Below are 17,632 nucleotides of genomic sequence, written 5' to 3'. Positions count from 1 at the left end.
GTAGGTTTGCCTTTCCTTAATCTATTTTCTAAGATAAGTCATAGGGTCAGTATTGCCTCACGTGTTCCAATATTTCTACGGAATCCAAACTGATTTTCCCCGAGGTCGGTTTCAACTAGTTTTTCCATTTGTCTATAAAGAATTCACGTTAGTATTTTGCAGCCGTGACTTATTAAACTGATAGTTTGGTAATTTTCACATCTGTCAACACCTGCTTTCTTTGGGATTGGAATTATTATATTCTTCTTGAAGTCTGAGGGTATATCGCACGTCTCATACATCTTCCTAACCAGATGGTAGAGTTTTGTTAGGCCTGGCTCTCCCAAGGCTGTCAGTAGTTCCAATGGAATGTTGTCTACTCCTGGGGCCTTGTTTCGACTTAGGTCTTTCAGTGCTCTGTCAAACTCTTCACAGAGTATCATACCTGCTATTTCATCTACATTCTCTTCCATTTCTATAATATTGTTCTCAAGAACATCACCCTTGTACAGACCCTCTATATACTCCTTCCACCTTTCTGCTTTCCCTTCTTTGCTTAGAACTGGGTTTCCATCTGAGCTCTTGATATTCATACAACTGGTTCTCTTTTCTCCAAAGGTCTCTTTAATTTTCCTGTAGGCAGTATCTATCTTACCCCTAGTAAGATAAGCCTTTACATCCTTACATTTGTCCATCCCTGCTTAGCCATTTTGCACTTCCTGTCGATCTCATTTATGAGACGTTTGTATTCCTTTTTGCCTGCCTCATTTACTGCATTTTTATATTTTCTCCTTTCATCAATTAAATTCAATATTTCTTCCGTTACCCAAGGATTTCACCTAGCCCTCGTCTTTTTACCTACTTGATCCTCTGCTGCCTTCACTACTTAATCTCTCTAAGCTATCCATTCTTCTTCTACTGTATTTCTTTCCCCCATTCCTGTCAATTGTTCCCTTATGCTTTCCCTGAAACTCTGTACAACCTCTGGTTTAGTCAGTTTATCCAGGTCCCATCTCCTTAAATTCTCACCTTTTTGCAGTTTTAATCTACAGTTCGTAACCAATAGATTGTGGTCAGAGTCCACATCTGCCCATGGAAATGTCTTACAATTTAAAACCTGGTTTCTAAATCTCTGTCTTACCATTATGTAATCTATCTGAAACCTGTCAGTATCTCCAGGCTTCTTCCATGTGTACAACCTTCTTTTATGATTCTTGAACCAAGTGTTAGCAATGATTAAGTTGTGCTCTTTGCAAAATTCTACCAGGCGGCTTCCTCTTTTTTTTCTTAGTCCCAATCCATATTCACCCACTATGTTTCTTTCTCTCCCTTTTCCTACTACCGAATTCCAGTCACCCATGACTATTAAATTTTCATCTCCCTTCACTATCTGAATAATTTCTTTTATTTCATCATACATTTCTTCAATTTCTTCGTCATCTGCAGAGCTAGTTGGCATATAAACTTGTACTACTGTAGTAGGCATGGGCTTCGTGTCTATCTTGGCCACAATAAGGCGTTCACTATGCTGTTTGTGGTAGCTTACCTGCACTCCTATTTTTTTATTCATTATTAAACCAACTCCTGCATTACCCCTATTTGATTTTGTATTTATAACCCTGTATTCGCCTGACCAAAAGTCTTGTTCCTGCTGCCACCGAACTTCACTAATTCCTTCTATATCTAACTTTAACCTATCCATTTCCCTTTTTAGATTTTCTAACCTACCTGCTCGATTAAGGGATCTTAAGGGATCTGACATTCCACGCTCCGATCTGTAGAACACCAGTTTTCTTTCTCCTGATAACGACGTCCTCTTGAGTAGTCCCCTCCCAGAGATCTGAATGGGGGACTATTTTACCTCCGAATATTTCACCCAAGAGGACGCCATCATCATTTAATCATACAGTAAAGCGGCATGCCCTCGGGAAAAATTACGGCTGTAGTTTCCCCTTGCTTTCAGCTGTTCGCAGTACCAGAACAGCAAGGCCATTTTGGTTAGTGTTACAAGGCCAGATCAGTCAATCATCCAGACTGTTGCCCCTGCAACTACTGAAAAGGCTGCTGCCCCTCTTCAGGAACCACACGTTTGTCTGGCCTCTCAACAGATACCCCTTCGTTGTGGTTGCACCTGGGGTACAGCTCTCTGTATCGCTGAGGCATGCAAGCCTCCCCACCAACGGCAAGGTCCATGGTTCTTGGTGGGGGGGGGGGGGGGGGGGGGATTAGCATTATGGCATTTATACATGTAATTATATTCCAAAATTTTAAGAAGTATTAGTATTATAGCATTTTAAAATTTTGGAATATAAATACATGTATAAATATAGATGACTGCGCACTGAATGGAGATGGTGTTCAGCAGAAGATAGATGTGAAGAAAAGGCTTATTTGAAGCTGAATTTTCTGATAGAGCATATTATCAGAAATTTAGCTTTAGATGGTGTGATTTCATTTCTGTTGATAAAAACATGTAAAAGAATATACACTGTTCTAGCTGTTGAAGTTAATAGTTCCTTTCCCGAGGAGGAAAGGGGGATAGGTGGGACAAGCCAGAAAGGAAGCGTAGGCCACTCAGACCTCAGGATGAGAAGACTCCATCTGTTGGTTCTCCCACAGGGATGTGGGAATAGTCAGTGGAGGGCTGTCTGAAAGGTTGCTGCAGCACCCAGTGAAAACATATCTTCATGTAGTCCATGATATCCATTTCACTGACAATGAAGATGTTGAGCTTTCTGGGTAAAAAATTAATTTGCTGTAAGTTACACAAAAGACGAAGACAAAAATATAGTAAGTGAAGTACCAGGGATATGAATTAGTGTCAACAATTTTTCCACAGATTATATAATATTATGTAATCCAACTGTAACAAATGCTTTGTACTTTGTTGTATATTTTCTATTTCTGTCAACATATTGCAGGCCGCTGCTGTTATAAGAGAAGAAGGTTTGCAAGCATTAGAAGAGGCACGGCAGTTGGGAGATCAACACAGTAAACAGTTCTCTGACATTCAGCAACAGCTTACATCTCTCCGGAAGCAAGAAAAGCAGCTGTCAGAGGTGATTTTTTTTTTAAATAAGGTGTTTGAACTGTTTCAGTGATTTCCTTAGTTATGATTCTTAGGCACTCAACTAGCATTCAGTTTATAAGGAACCACAATTATCTGTATTATTTGCAAGGTGATGTCTCAAGGTGAAAAAGGAACAGAAGAGATTATAATGTTATCTATCATATAACTTCGGCTGTTATGTTGTTGTTAATTGCAGAATGGTGATCAAATCATAGGAAAGTCAGTGACAAAATAGCTACATTCAGGACCACACTGATGGGGATATCCTCCCTTAGCTAACAGTTATCTAAGGGTAAGATAATATAAAACATAGGTCTTGTTAGACTGGTCACCTCCCTGCATGATGATGACTGAATGTAAAAAATACTGCTAGTAATTCTTCCATCCTTGGAGTTAGGCTTGGTGAATACCCTGAACTAGCAACAAAATTTCTATATGAAACTTATTGCTTATCACAATAACACTCAGAGATGTAATTGACTTGTTTCCAGATTCTGTGCCCCAGTTTCCATTAAATAGTTCCTTTATAATGGGACTCCTGTCACTGTCCTCTGCATCTCCCTACTTGCTCCCTAATATATCTGTTTCTCCCATACTTTACAGGAATTTGTCTTCATATTTCAGTATAATTTGAAAATTTGCCATGAAACATAAACAGGCAAAAAAAATCCTTTATTGCCTGGAGGACAATATTTTGTACTTTTTAGTTAATGCCAGAAAGTTTTATGTAGCGAAGGTGCTCAGAAAATATAATTAGCTACTCTAACCCATGTTCGTGTCTTCATGCGACCTGTATTAGGTAGCACCACTGCCATTTTTTTCTTCCCTCTAGGGGAACCCGATCATCTGCAAATAAATAGTAGCCTGTTAACTGCTCTTCTGTTTTCTATCAATTGTTTTAAAACAAATGTTGCATCTGCACTAGGCCTGCCTTTATGTAAGCTGCACTGTTCCTCCTTTAAAAATGTTTCTGCTATTGGCTGGAGTTTCCTCTGAATGATTTTATAAGCAACATTTAAAATGCAAATGTAATACGAACATTATTTTTTATTTCCTCTCTTGTACATATTTATAATTCTTGCTACCTTCCATTCCTCTGGAATTTTTCTGGAGCACTGCACAAATAACTTTTTCATTAAATACTGGCATATTTTGTAAGTTCCAGATATATTCCATGTGAACTGTAGCTTTCCTGTTCCTGGCTTCCTTTAACTGCTTTCCAAGTCTGTCATTTCCATCAACTGAAGCCTTGACCCAAGAACTGCTTTTGCAACAAGGGTAGATGCATATTAAAGATTATCAGTGTGCTGTGGCTGCACGCACTTTTCCATTTATGCAGAAAATTGACACAGTCAGCTGCTCACTATTGTTTCTTGAATGATTATATGGTTGTTGGAGAGGAGCAGCAGCCTTTTCAGTAACTGCAACAGCCTGGATGATTGACTGATCTGGGCATGTAACATTAACTAATGTGACCTTGTCATGTTGTTATTGAAAACAACTGAAAGCAAGGGGAAACAATAGCTGTTCCGAAACTTCATGGCAGATTAAAACTTTGTGCTGGACCGAGACGTGAACTCAGGACCTTTGCCTTTCGAGGGCAAGTGCTCTACCAACTGAGTTACCCAAGCATGACATTGTCACATTGTTCAGTTTGTATACAAATTGAGCCTGGTGAACATGCTGAAAATAAAGTACTTCAACAGCATGGAGTTGTCTTCAGCACTAATGGGGAAATATTATTTTGTAATCTGTGTGGAGCTGAAGTTAGTGCAGACAAGCACTTTAATGTGCAACAACACTGTAATACCACCAAACACAGCAGATGAATGCTGTTATTTGAGTAGATGTGTCCATCTTCAGCTGTGCAATCATCCTTCAAGGACTTGCGTGAGATGATGATGATGCTTTGCAACATCTTGTTGGATAAGCTGAAGAATCCACACTTCAGATAGTTCTTGGAGAAGTATACAACACATCCAAATTGAGAAAGAAGTATTTATCCATGTGCTGTGAGGAGGTACCCAACAAAATACAAATTAGTGTTGCTGACCTGGGTGGCCATAGGGGTAACGACCAATGTGGGTGGGTGTGTGTTTCAAATGTTGTCGTTAGTGTTCTAAAAGTTGGCAGCTTGGATAAATGTTCTTTCTAACATGTGAAGCTCTCAAGAGAGTTAATAACTCGGCATTTGCCATTTTGTTTGACAACTCTATGAAGCCCCCGTGGCTGGGCAATGTGAACAGAGACAACATTGTGCTGCTGGTAACAGATGGTGCTTCTTAAATGGCTAAAGGAACCAAAAGCCTTCAGAGTCTCTATCCCCAGTGTAGTGTACATCAGTTGCCTTTCATGTGTGTTACACAGAACTGCATAAGAGGTGTGGTCAAATCAGCCTGATGTGGACAGATTAATTTCTTGTGGAAAAAAGAATCTGTGTGAGAGCTCTGCTATAGGTGCAGAAATCAAATGAACAAGCATCTTCATGCCTCTGCCCTCTCAGCCTTTCTTACACAATGAGGTTCTTGGCTTAATACTGTTCAATATTACTGCATCAACTACACCAAAATGAAGACAGTCTTTTGTGAGCTTCATAGCAATGAATCAAGTGCTATCAAAACTGTGAAAGAGGTCTTTACATGTACCTTGTCTGGAAACTTAGCATTGCATCAGTGCCAACTTTTGAGTCATATCAGTAGCAATCACATAACTGGAAGCTTCTGGTACTCAACTGTGTGACACCTTGGATGTTGGAAAATCTATGTAGAGTGAGTTGGGTCAAGCTCATAGTCAAGTGGCTGACACAGTGAACAACAAATTGCAAAGTTTTCTTGAGCAGAATCATGGACATTCTATATTGTAATGTTGCACAAACACAATATTAGAATTCCCACTTAATTTGCTTCCATATAAAGGAAAATACAGACACACTGAATGACATTGTAATAATTAAGACACAAAATAAGGGGTTACACTAATGCAAAGTCTAACAGGAAGTGTTCCACAGTCACAGAAACATTACAGCGATGGAGGGCTCGATGCACCAGTTTATGTACAGCTGTTTGCACTTGGCACAGCACGTGCTGCACTGTCTGTACCAATGTGTGGCAGCCTTTCTAGGCCGGCGGTGGAGGTGCGCTGTTTAATTGTACACACTCACTGTATAGGATTACAACACTCCTTACCCCTTGGGGGGAAAACCGTTCACCATGGAGATGTCCGTGTCTTCATGGAAGTGGGTGACCGCTACAGCAGGTATTGCTGTTACAGGAGAACCCGGTCTGAAATGGAGCTGGCATGGACAGGTGCATCGCTGACTCCCCGCAAGAGACGGTAAGGGAGCACTGGTGATGAAGGCACCAAACCCATGCAGTGACAGGGGCCGCACAGATGGAGGCAGTCTGGTGCTGACTACTCTGTCGAGCAGTAGCAGCATCTAGAATGAAGATGGTGCAAGTGTCGAAGGGGACATGGGGTGCCACAGGGACAGTACAGACTTTGGAGATAGCAGTGGGGTCTCTGGGATGTGGTTGATTACTTGTTGGTGCAGTTGGTCATAGTTTTGGGACACCAAGTCATCAGAAGTGTGCATGATGCAGAGGCGGCAGCATCAGCAATGATGAATGGTCACCAGTACTCATTTAAGGTTCCATCCAAACCCACGGGCCCAAAAGGCAGAACCTGGATGGAACCGCTGCAAGTGGGTGCCAGCAGGTGGCCGGGCATTAGTCAGAGCATGTGAAGCAGCATTACGGAGCTGTTGACCATGAAGCAGCTCTGCCAGGCCACGGGCACAGAAGCTATAGGACCTCAAGACCATAACATGGGCATCATTTGGAGAAGATTGTGTGATGTATTTTTTTCATCTGGGTTTTGAAAGTACGGACCAACTGCTCCACCTCACCATTTGACTGAGGATGAAATGGAGAGGCCATAACATGCCGAATGCCACACTTTATACAAAAATCTTCAAAATCCTGTGATACAAATTGTGGGCTGTTGTCCATCACAACCGTGTACGGTAATCCTTCCAAGGAAAAAATGTTTGAGAGGGCTGTGACAGTAGCTGTCGTGGATGTGGACGGGCAACGAACCACAAAAGGTAATTTTGAGAAATAGTTAACTACAACAAGCCTAAACGAGTTAAGGAAGGGACCAAAAAAATCAGTTTGTGTACACTCCCAGGGGCACTGGTGATGGGTAGCAAGGAGAGCGGGCCACCAGGAAAGACTGAGCAGGCTGACACCAGGCACTTAGACAACACACGTTCTCACCTAAGCTAACAGGCTCTTTGTAAATAATGTAACTGTTCTCCGCATTGAATTAAATCCTTCCTCTCCTCTAATTGCCCTCCCCTGTTCCTTAGCCTTGTTCATCACTTTCACCAGTACCTTTGTTCAGTTGTCTGTGCCAGTACTCACTTGGTAGACTGTTTTGGTTTTTATATTCTTGTACTTTTAATATAAGGTTTATTTACTCACAGCTGTGTATTTTAATGTGGTTCTTGATATTTATCAGTTTGGTTATCATTGAGAGTCTTTAACTATTAACTGTACAGCTTGCGCAGTAAAATATGTGTGTGTTTGTGTCATTCAGTCAGTGGGATTAGGGATTTATACTCATAACATTTATGTCCAAAACATACAGTACATCACTACAGCATATTTCTTCCCTGAATGAATTTTCACTCTGCAGTGGAGTGTGTGCTGATATGAAACTTTCTGGCGATTAAAACTGTGTGCCGGACCAGGACTCAAACCTTTCCTGGCAGTTGCTCTACCGACTGAGCTGCCTGTGCACAAGCCACGACCCACCTTTGTAAGGTGGAAATAAAGCTATGAGGACAGGGTGTGAGTCATGCTCAGGTAGCTTATTTGGTAGAGCAATTGCCCAGGAAAGGCAAAGGTCTCGGGCTCAAGTCCCAATCTGCCACACTGATTTAATGTGCCAGAAAGTTTCATTATATTTTTTTCTTTGTACTTATATCAAACTGAAATGTAATTTGTGTTTTTCGTGTGTAGATATATAGTCACAAAATGGACACACCTCTTTTGAATAACAAACTTTGTATGATAAAAGGTCTTTTTGATGTTCTGTGGACTGTCTGTATAGTTATCCGATGATGGCCTAAAAAGCTGAAAGATGGATCACAATGGACTATAAAATAAATATTAACATGGAACATAAATATAGTTCATTTCAGCTTTTAAAATATGATATTACTCTAATATTTGTCATGCCACTGTTGGTCTACCCTTCCTGTCATATTCATAACTTTTCTGCTTTATTTTATCTGTATTACATAAATGTAATTTGATCCAGAGAGAGCTTTGGAGAAAAGAGAACCACTTGTATGAATACCAAGAACTCAGATGGAAACCCAGTTCTAAGCAAAGAAGGGAAAGCAGAGAGGTGGAAGGAGCATATAGAGGGTCTATACAAGGCGATGTTCTTGAGGACAATATTATGGAAATGGAAGAGGATGTAGATGAAATAGCAGGTATGATACTCTGTGAAGAGTTTGACAGAGCACTGAAAGACCTGAGTCGAAACAAGGCCCCGGGAGTAGACAACATTCCATTAGAACTACTGACGGCCTTGGGATAGCCAGTCCTGACAAAACTCTACCATCTGGTGAGCAAGATGTATGAAACAGGCGAAATACGCTCAGACTTCAAGAAGAATATAATAATTCCAATCCCAAAGAAAGCAGGTGTTGACAGATGTGAAAATTACCAAACTATCAGTTTGATAAGTCATGGCTGCAAAATACTAACGCTAATTCTTTACAGACGAATGGAAAAACTGGTAGAAGCCGACCTCGGGGAAGATCAGTTTGGATTCCGTAGAAATATTGGAACACGTGAGGCAATACTGACCCTACAACTTATCTTAGAAGCTAGATTAAGGAAAGGCAAACCCACGTTTCTAGCATTGGTAGACTTAGAGAAAGCTTTTGACAATGTTGACTGGAATACTCTCTTTCAAATTCTGAAGGTGGCAGGGGTAAAATATAGGGAGCGAAAGGCTATTTACAATTTGTATAGAAACCAAATGGCAGTTATAGAGTTGAGGGGCATGAAAGGAAATAAGTGGTTGGGAAGGGAGTGAGACAGGGTTGTAGCCTCTCCCCAATGTTATTCAATCTGTATATTGAGCAAGCAGTGAAGGAAACAAAAGAAAAGTTTGGAGTAGGTATTAAAATCCATGGAGAAGAAATAAAAACTTTGAGGTTCGCCGATGACATTGTAATTCTATCAGAGACAGCAAAGAACTTGGAAGAGCAGTTTAATGGAATGGATAGTGTCTTGAAAGGAGGATATAAGATTAACATCAACAAAAGCAAAACGAGGATAATGGAATGTAGTCGAATTAAGTCGGGTGATGCTGAGGGTATTAGATTAGGATATGAGACATTTAAAGTAGCAAAGGACTTTTGCTATTTGGGGAGCAAAATAACTGATGATGGTCAAAGTAGAGAGGATATAAAATGTAGACTGGCAATGGGAAGGAAAGTGTTTCTGAAGAAGAGAAATTTGTTAACATCGAGTATAGATTTAAGTGTCAGGAAGTCGTTTCTGAAAGTATTTGTATGGAGTGTAGCCATGTATGGAAGTGAAACATGGGCGATAAATAGTTAACTTGACTAGAAGAAGGGATCAGTTGGTAGGACATGTTCTGAGGCATGAAGGGATCACCAATTTAGTATTGGAGGGCAGCGTGGAGGGTAAAAATCGTAGAGGGAGACCAAGAGATGAATACACTAAGCAGATTCAGAAGGATGTAGGTTGCAGTAGGTACTGGGAGATGAAGAAGCTTGCACAGGATAGAGTAGCATGGAGAGCTGCATCAAACCAGTCTCAGGACTGAAGACCACAACAACAACAACAATTTGATCCAATAACTTTGTTCATCTTATCTTTTGCTGCAATAACCGTTTCTCCATTTTTCAAACTCTCCGATAATTGTCAGATATGCCACCAGTTACCTGTGGCTTCCAACTTCTTTATTGCTGCAGACAGATGTGAAAAATTTGATTTGATGTAAATCAGGTCTTGCTTCAAATGTGTTTATGCGTCTTTAGTGCAAGCTGCAAAATTGGCTTCAAAAGTGTCTAGGGGGCATTAGGAGTAAGAGATCAACTATTAATACAGGATCAATAACTTAAGGCTTTTCAGTGAATGAAGCAAAAGGTGGTAATTTTGATAAATTTGTGGTAATTTACATTGTATTGCTGACTTAACTCAAAATTATCACAGGAAAAAAATGGGAAAAGTTGAAATAAAGCAAAATGTAGCAGTATATCTTTAAATGCAGCAACATGGACAAACAGTTTCAAGAATACCTTCAGTAGGAAGAAAAGTCATGCTGTCAAAATTATCAAACTTTCATATTGTATGTATCTATTTACCTTGTTTGAGGAGGATGTCAGCATATTCACACTCTCATACTTCCGACATACTGTTTGAGCCATGCAATGTGGTGCATGGGCTAAACATGTAATGAGCTTTAGGTTAGGCTAAAATATTTTAATTGCTATTCCAGCCTTCATCATACATGGCTGGTGGTCTTGCGGTAGCATTCTTGCTTCCCGAGCACAGGGTCCTGGGTTCGATTCCCGGCGGTGTCAGTGATTTTCACCTGCCTCGAGATGACTGGGTGTTGTTGTGTCATCATCATCATCATTCATCCTCATTACGGTCGGAGGAAGGCAATGGCAAATCACCTCCAATAGGACCTTGTCTAGTACAGCAGTGCAGGTCTCCCGCATCGTTCCCCTACGCTCTGTCAAAGAGTATGGGACTTCTTCATCATCATGTATGGGGCAGTATTGCTTAACAACAATAGGACCATCTTTTACTTAAATGTATTGGCATGAAGTATATTGAAAATTCTACCAACATCAACCAACCCAAACGAGGGGGCTTGAGCTCACTATGGATTTACAGACAATAACAAAATTCAGTTGTGCACATTTGGCATAATTCATGTGGGGGGGAATCAGTAAATGGTGCTATTATGTGAGTTACAATTATGCTCCGAGACCAAAAAATTGTGTAATATTCTTCTTCTTTTTTCTTTTTGTTATTATTTTCTTTAAATCATCAGTTTTCTGACAGGTTTGATGAAGCCTGTCCTGAATTCCCCTCTTGTGCTAACCTCTTCATCTTAGAGCCACTGAAAGAAGTGTTCATTTGCTAGTGGCAGTAAGTGAAGGAAGCCAGTCCTCCTCCAGAGTTAAACCACCACAGACATAGCTTTGTGCTGATGCCGAGAGTTGTGTGCTCAGTTGTTAGCTGCCTGTACCATCTGTGTACTGAGTATATTGTCATGAGCATATTTATGTGGGTTCAGATGCTGTGCCTCCCGTAGTCCAATTTGCATGATGAGTTCATTCACCTCACAGGGTTCTGTTCCCCAGTTGTTACCAAGTCACGATCGACCTGTGAAGTACCTGCACCGCCATGTTGAGTAGTGGTGTTGTCACACCTCCTGCAGAGAACCTCCTCATTCCTTATGTTATCAGTCCACTAATTTTCAACATTCTTCTATAGCTCCACATCTCAAACACTTCAATTTTGTTCTGTTCCAATTCTCCCAGTGCCCATAATTCACTAGCCTCCAAATATATATTCTCAAAAATTTCTTCCTGAAATTAAAGCCTATGTTTGATACTAGTAGACTTCTCCCAGCCAGGAATGCCCTCATTGCCTGTGCTAGTCCACATTTTAATGCCCTCCTTGCCTCATCTGGTATGGGTTACTTTGGCAGAATTCTTTAACTTTGTCTACTTTGTGATCACCAGTTCTGACGTTAAGTTTCTCACTATTCTCAGTTCAGCTACTTCTCATTACCTTTATCTTTCATCGGTTTCCTCTCAATCTATATTCGTTACTCATTAGATTGTTCATTCCATTCAGTAGATCCTGTAAATCTCCACTTTCACTGAGGGTAGCAATGTCATCAGTGAGTTTTATCATTGGTATCCTTTCATCCCCCCCCCATGAACCATGGACCTTGCCGTTGGTGGGGAGGCTTGCGTGCCTCAGCGATACAGATGGCCGTACCGTAGGTACAACCACAACGGAGGGGTATCTGTTGAGAGGCCGGACAAACATGTGGTTCCTGAAGAGGGGCAGCAGCCTTTTCAGTAGTTGCAGGGGCAACAGTCTGGATGATTGACTGATCTGGCCTTGTAACATTAACCAAAACGGCCTTGCTGTGCTGGTACTGCGAACGGCTGAAAGCAAGGGGAAACTACAGCCGTAATTCTTCCCGAGGACATGCAGCTCTACTGTATGATTAAGTGATGATGGCGTCCTCTTGGGTAAAATATTCCGGAGGTAAAATAGTCTCCCATTCGGATCTCCGGGCGGGGACTACTCAGGAGGACGTCATTATCAGGAGAAAGAAAACTGGCGTTCTACGGATCGGAGCGTGGAATGTCAGATCCCTTAATCGGGCAGGTAGGTTAGAAAATCTAAAAAGGGAAATGGATAGGTTAAAGTTAGATATAGAAGGAATTAGTGAAGTTCGGTGGCAGGAGGAACAAGACTTTTGGTCAGGTGATTACAGGGTTATAAATACAAAATCAAATAGGGGTAATGCAGGAGTAGGTTTAATAATGAATAAAAAAATAGGAGTGCGGGTTAGCTACTACAAACAGCATAGCGAACGCATTATTGTGGCCAAGATAGACACAAAGCCCATGCCTACTACAGTAGTACAAGTTCATATGCCAACTAGCTCTGCAGATGACGAAGAAATAGATGAAATGTATGACGAGATAAAAGAAATTATTCAGGTAGTGAAGGGTGACGAAAATTTAATAGTCATGGGTGACTGGAATTCGTCAGTAGGAAAAGGGAGAAAAGGAAACATAGTAGGTGAATATGGATTGGGGGGAAGGAATGAAAGAGGAAGCCGCCTTGTAGAATTTTGCGCAGAGCATAACTTAATCATAGCCAACACTTGGTTCAAGAATCATAAAAGAAGGCTGTATACCTGGAAGAATCCTGGAGATACTAAAAGGTATCAGATAGATTATATAATGGTAAGACAGAGATTTAGGAACCAAGTTTTAAATTGTAAGACATTTCCTGGGGCAGATGTGGATTCTGACCACAATCTATTGGTTATGAACTGCAGATTGAAACTGAAGAAACTGCAAAAAGGTGGGAATTTAAGGAGATGGGACCTGGATAAACTGAAAGAACCAGAGGTTGTAGAGAGTTTCAGGGAGAGCATAAGGGAACAATTGACAGGAATGGGGGAAAGAAATACAGTAGAAGAAGAATGGGTAGCTTTGAGGGATGAAGTAGTGAAGGCAGCAGAGGATCAAGTAGGTAAAAAGACGAGGGCTAATAGAAATCCTTGGGTAACAGAAGAAATATTGAATTTAATTGATGAAAGGAGAAAATATAAAAATGCAGTAAATGAAGCAGGCAAAAAGGAATACAAACGTCTCAAAAATGATATCGACAGGAAGTGCAAAATGGCTAAGCAGGGATGGCTAGAGGACAAATGTAAGGATGTAGAGGCTTGTCTCACTAGGGGTAAGATAGATACTGCCTACAGGAAAGTTAAAGAGACCTTTGGAGAAAGGAGAACCACTTGTATGAATATCAAAAGCTCAGATGGAAACCCAGTTCTAAGCAAAGAAGGGAAAGCAGAAAGGTGGAAGGAGTATATAGAGGGTTTATACAAGGGCGATGTACTTGAGGACAATATGATGGAAATGGAAGAGGATGTAGATGAAGACGAAATGGGAGATAAGATACTGCGTGAAGAGTTTGACAGAGCACTGAAAGACCTGAGTCGAAACAAGGCCCCGGGAGTAGACAACATTCCATTTGAACTACTGATGGCCTCGGGAGAGCCAGTCATGACAAAACTCTACCATCTGGTGAGCACGATGTATGAGACAGGCGAAATACCCTCAGACTTCAAGAAGAATATAATAATTCCAATCCCAAAGAAAGCAGGTGTTGACAGATGTGAAAATTACCGAACTATCAGTTTAATAAGTCACAGCTGCAAAATACTAACGCGAATTCTTTACAGACGAATGGAAAAACTGGTAGAAGCCGACCTCGGGGAAGATCAGTTTGGATTCCGTAGAAATGTTGGAACACGTGAGGCAATACTGACCTTACGACTTATCTTAGAAGAAAGATTAAGAAAAGGCAAACCTACATTTCTAGCATTTGTAGACTTAGAGAAAGCTTTTGACAATGTTAACTGGAATACTCTCTTTCAAATTATGAAGGTGGCAGGGGTAAAATACAGGGAGCGAAAGGCTATTTACAGTTTGCACAGAAACCAGATGGCAGTTATAAGAGTCGAGGGGCATGAAAGGGAAGCAGTGGTTGGGAAAGGGGTAAGACAGGGTTGTAGCCTCTCCCCGATGTTATTCAATCTGTATATTGAGCAAGCAGTAAAGAAAACAAAAAAAAAATTCGAATAGGTATTAAAATTCATGGAGAAGAAGTAAAAACTTTGAGGTTCGCCGATGACATTGTAATTCTGTCAGAGACAGCAAAGGATTTGGAAGAGCAGTTGAACGGAATGGACAGTGTCTTGAAAGGAGGATATAAGATGAACATCAACAAAAGCAAAACGAGGATAATGGAATGTAGTCAAATTAAGTCGGGTGATGCTGAGGGAATTAGATTAGGAAATGAGACACTTAAAGTAGTAAAGGAGTTTTGCTATTTAGGGAGTAAAATAACCGATGATGGTCGAAGTAGAGAGGATATAAAATGTAGACTGGCAATGGCAAGGAAAGCGTTTCTCAAGAAGAGGACTTTGTTAACATCGAGTATAGATTTAAGTGTCAGGAAGTCGTTTCTGAAAGTATTTGTATGGAGTGTAGCCATGTATGGAAGTGAAGCATGGACGATAAATAGTTTAGACAAGAAGAGAATAGAAGCTTTCGAAATGTGGTGCTACAGAAGAATGCTGAAGATAAGGTGGGTAGATCACGTAACTAATGAGGAGGTATTGAATAGGATTGGGGAGAAGAGAAGTTTGTGGCACAACTTGACTAGAAGAAGGGATCGGTTGGTAGGACATGTTTTGAGGCATCAAGGGATCACAAATTTAGCTTTGGAGGGCAGTGTGGAGGGTAAAAATCGTAGAGGGAGACCAAGAGATGAATACACTAAGCAGATTCAGAAGGATGTAGGTTGCAGTAGATACTGGGAGATGAAGAAGCTTGCACAGGATAGAGTAGCATGGAGAGCTGCATCAAACCAGTCTCAGGACTGAAGACCACAACAACAACATCCTTTCATCCTGAATTTTCATCACACTCTTGAACATTTCTTTTATTTCCACCATTGCTTCTTCAGTGTGTAGATTGAACAGTAGAGGCAAAAGACTGCAATCACGGTCTTACACCCTTTTTTAATCTTGTTCTTTCTCTTCCAGTCTTACTGTTTCGTCTTGGTTCTTGTATGTATTGTTTATTACCCATCTTTTCCTATAGAACATCTGGCACCATTTTACATTGTCAAATGCTTTTTCCAGGTCAACAGATCCAATGAACATTTCTTAATACTTGTTCAGCCTTGCTTTCATATCAACCACCATGTCAGAACTGCCTCTCTGGTGCCATTGCCTGTCCTAAAGCCACCTAACAGACTCTCAGTTTTCTTTTCCATTCTTCTGTATATCATTCTTGTTGGCAGCTTGGATGCATGAGCTGTTAAGCTGATTGTGTGATAATTATTGCAATTATCTTCCCTGTCTATCTTTGGAATTGTGTGGAGGATATATTTATGAAATTCTGATGGTACACTGCCAGTCTCATAGATTCTACACACCAACTTGAATAGTCATTTTGTTGCCACTTCCCTCAGTTAGTTTGGCAATTTTGGTGAAATGTTATCTGTCCTGTCTGCCTTATTTGATTCAGGTCTTCCAGAGCTCTTTTAAATTCTGACTATAATACTGGATCCTCTTTGTCTTTCGTATCAACTCCAATTTCTTTTTCTATCATGTCATCAGACAAGTCCTCCTCATCATTATAAATGTCTAAATTTGTGCAGTTGTACAGTGAAATCCTAGAAATACACATTCACTCCCAAAATGCCCAAAACATGCCACATGCTTTTGCATGGATATCTGGGCCCTAGTTATAAGGAATAATTTGTGTTAAAAAATTTCCTTCATATATATTAAAACAGTTTCCATAAATTGTTTCTTTCAATTTTATAGGAGAAGAGGAGCCTTGCTGAGGAACGCCTAAAGTTGCGCCAGACGTACGCCCCAAAATTTTGTTCAAAATGCAAGATGTCTGTTGAAGCTGCTTCAGTGGATCATTCTCTCTCTTCTTTGCAAGACAATGTGAGTTTGTCATGTATAATCATTAGCCAGTTATACGTATCAAAGGATACGATATTAACATATTCTTTCAAATCTATGATTCCAGGAATAAAAACTTTCATCAAGTGACCTTTTCTTTTCATTTTTATTATCATTTGTTCCATATAAGTGACCAGTGTTTGCTGTTAACTTCAGAGCTCTGTTCTAATTATTCTAATGTAATAATCTAATCTTTTATTGTAGGTTGTGGACCCTAAAGTTATCATGATGAAGCTAATAGCTGAGAAGGATGACGTACCTGCTGAAGAGAGACACACAGTCCTGTCAGCACTGCCATCTTTCCAGTCAGCGGACAAATATCACTGAAGTTACTTCAGAATGACAGAATTTGAGTTACATATAATTTCTTTTTGTATGACTTTCATAAAGTATGTTTAATAAATGTGAAAAACAGCACCTTTGGTTTCCAAATGATAAAACTGATGGTTTAACTGTATATGATAGGTTGACAGTCCTTTTTTTTATTCTTACAGTAAGAGATACATTGAAGTTCCACAGTTATATTTCATTTCTCTAACATGCCTACCCTGAAACTGAAATTTTTGCTACTTTCCAACAATCTTTTGCTGGATTTTTTTACAGCATTGATTCCGTACCTCCACAATTGCAACTGTCATTAATGCTGCAACCATTCCAAAAGTTTATTATACTTAAGCACCTAGGTGAGCAAAGCTTGAGACATTAGTTCAGTAGTTTTTTCTACAATTTGTCTTGAGTAAATTGCATATGTGCAGATGTTTCCAGTGACAGTTTCCTTCATTTGTCGCAAGTAATCAATGTGGTATCTTCTCAAAGCAAGATTACAACGTATTTCAAATACGCTAAAATTGAAATTTGTACTTTATTTTACACAGTTATAACACTATTTTCCTTTATAATTGTCATTGTATTCTAAGTGCCTGGTGAGGCAGAGTATTTAGTTGTGTATATTTATGGCAAAAATCCCTAATATCATTTTCTTTTTTCAAGTTCTCCCATAAAATGGCTAAAAGAAATAGTCACTTGTTGTTAAGTTGGAACTATGGACAGTGTTTCAGAACAGCCCAACAGAAACTGTTGAGGAGCTCCTTTGTGTGTGGTGCAGTTTGAGGCCAATCACTATTGTACAACAAAAACACCCCCTTCGACACCCACGCTCTCCGTGTTTTGAACACCCCAAAAAGCCTGCTGAGAGTCTGTATGTATGTTACAGAG

General features: G+C 40.2%; 1 protein-coding gene across 6 annotated transcripts in view; it reads left to right on the top strand.

Moving 5' to 3' along the window:
* LOC126175670 (fas-binding factor 1) overlaps positions 1-16,827 on the top strand; it is a 126,767-nt gene extending 109,940 nt beyond the window's left edge. For all 6 annotated transcript variants that reach the window (XM_049922593.1, XM_049922589.1, XM_049922588.1 and 3 more), the window contains exons 15-17: positions 2,901-3,038; positions 16,271-16,399; positions 16,622-16,827. In XM_049922593.1, coding sequence (XP_049778550.1) covers positions 2,901-3,038; positions 16,271-16,399; positions 16,622-16,744 — 390 coding nt within the window. In that variant the 3' untranslated portion in view covers positions 16,745-16,827. The remainder of the gene's footprint in view (positions 1-2,900; positions 3,039-16,270; positions 16,400-16,621) is intronic.
* Positions 16,828-17,632: the final 805 nt, after the last annotated feature.

The sequence above is a fragment of the Schistocerca cancellata genome, chromosome 3, assembly GCF_023864275.1.
Source record: "Schistocerca cancellata isolate TAMUIC-IGC-003103 chromosome 3, iqSchCanc2.1, whole genome shotgun sequence".
NCBI classification, from domain to species: Eukaryota; Metazoa; Arthropoda; class Insecta; order Orthoptera; family Acrididae; genus Schistocerca; species Schistocerca cancellata.
The sequence above is the reverse complement of the archived record's forward strand: the minus strand, read 5'-3'. Positions and strand labels throughout refer to the sequence as shown.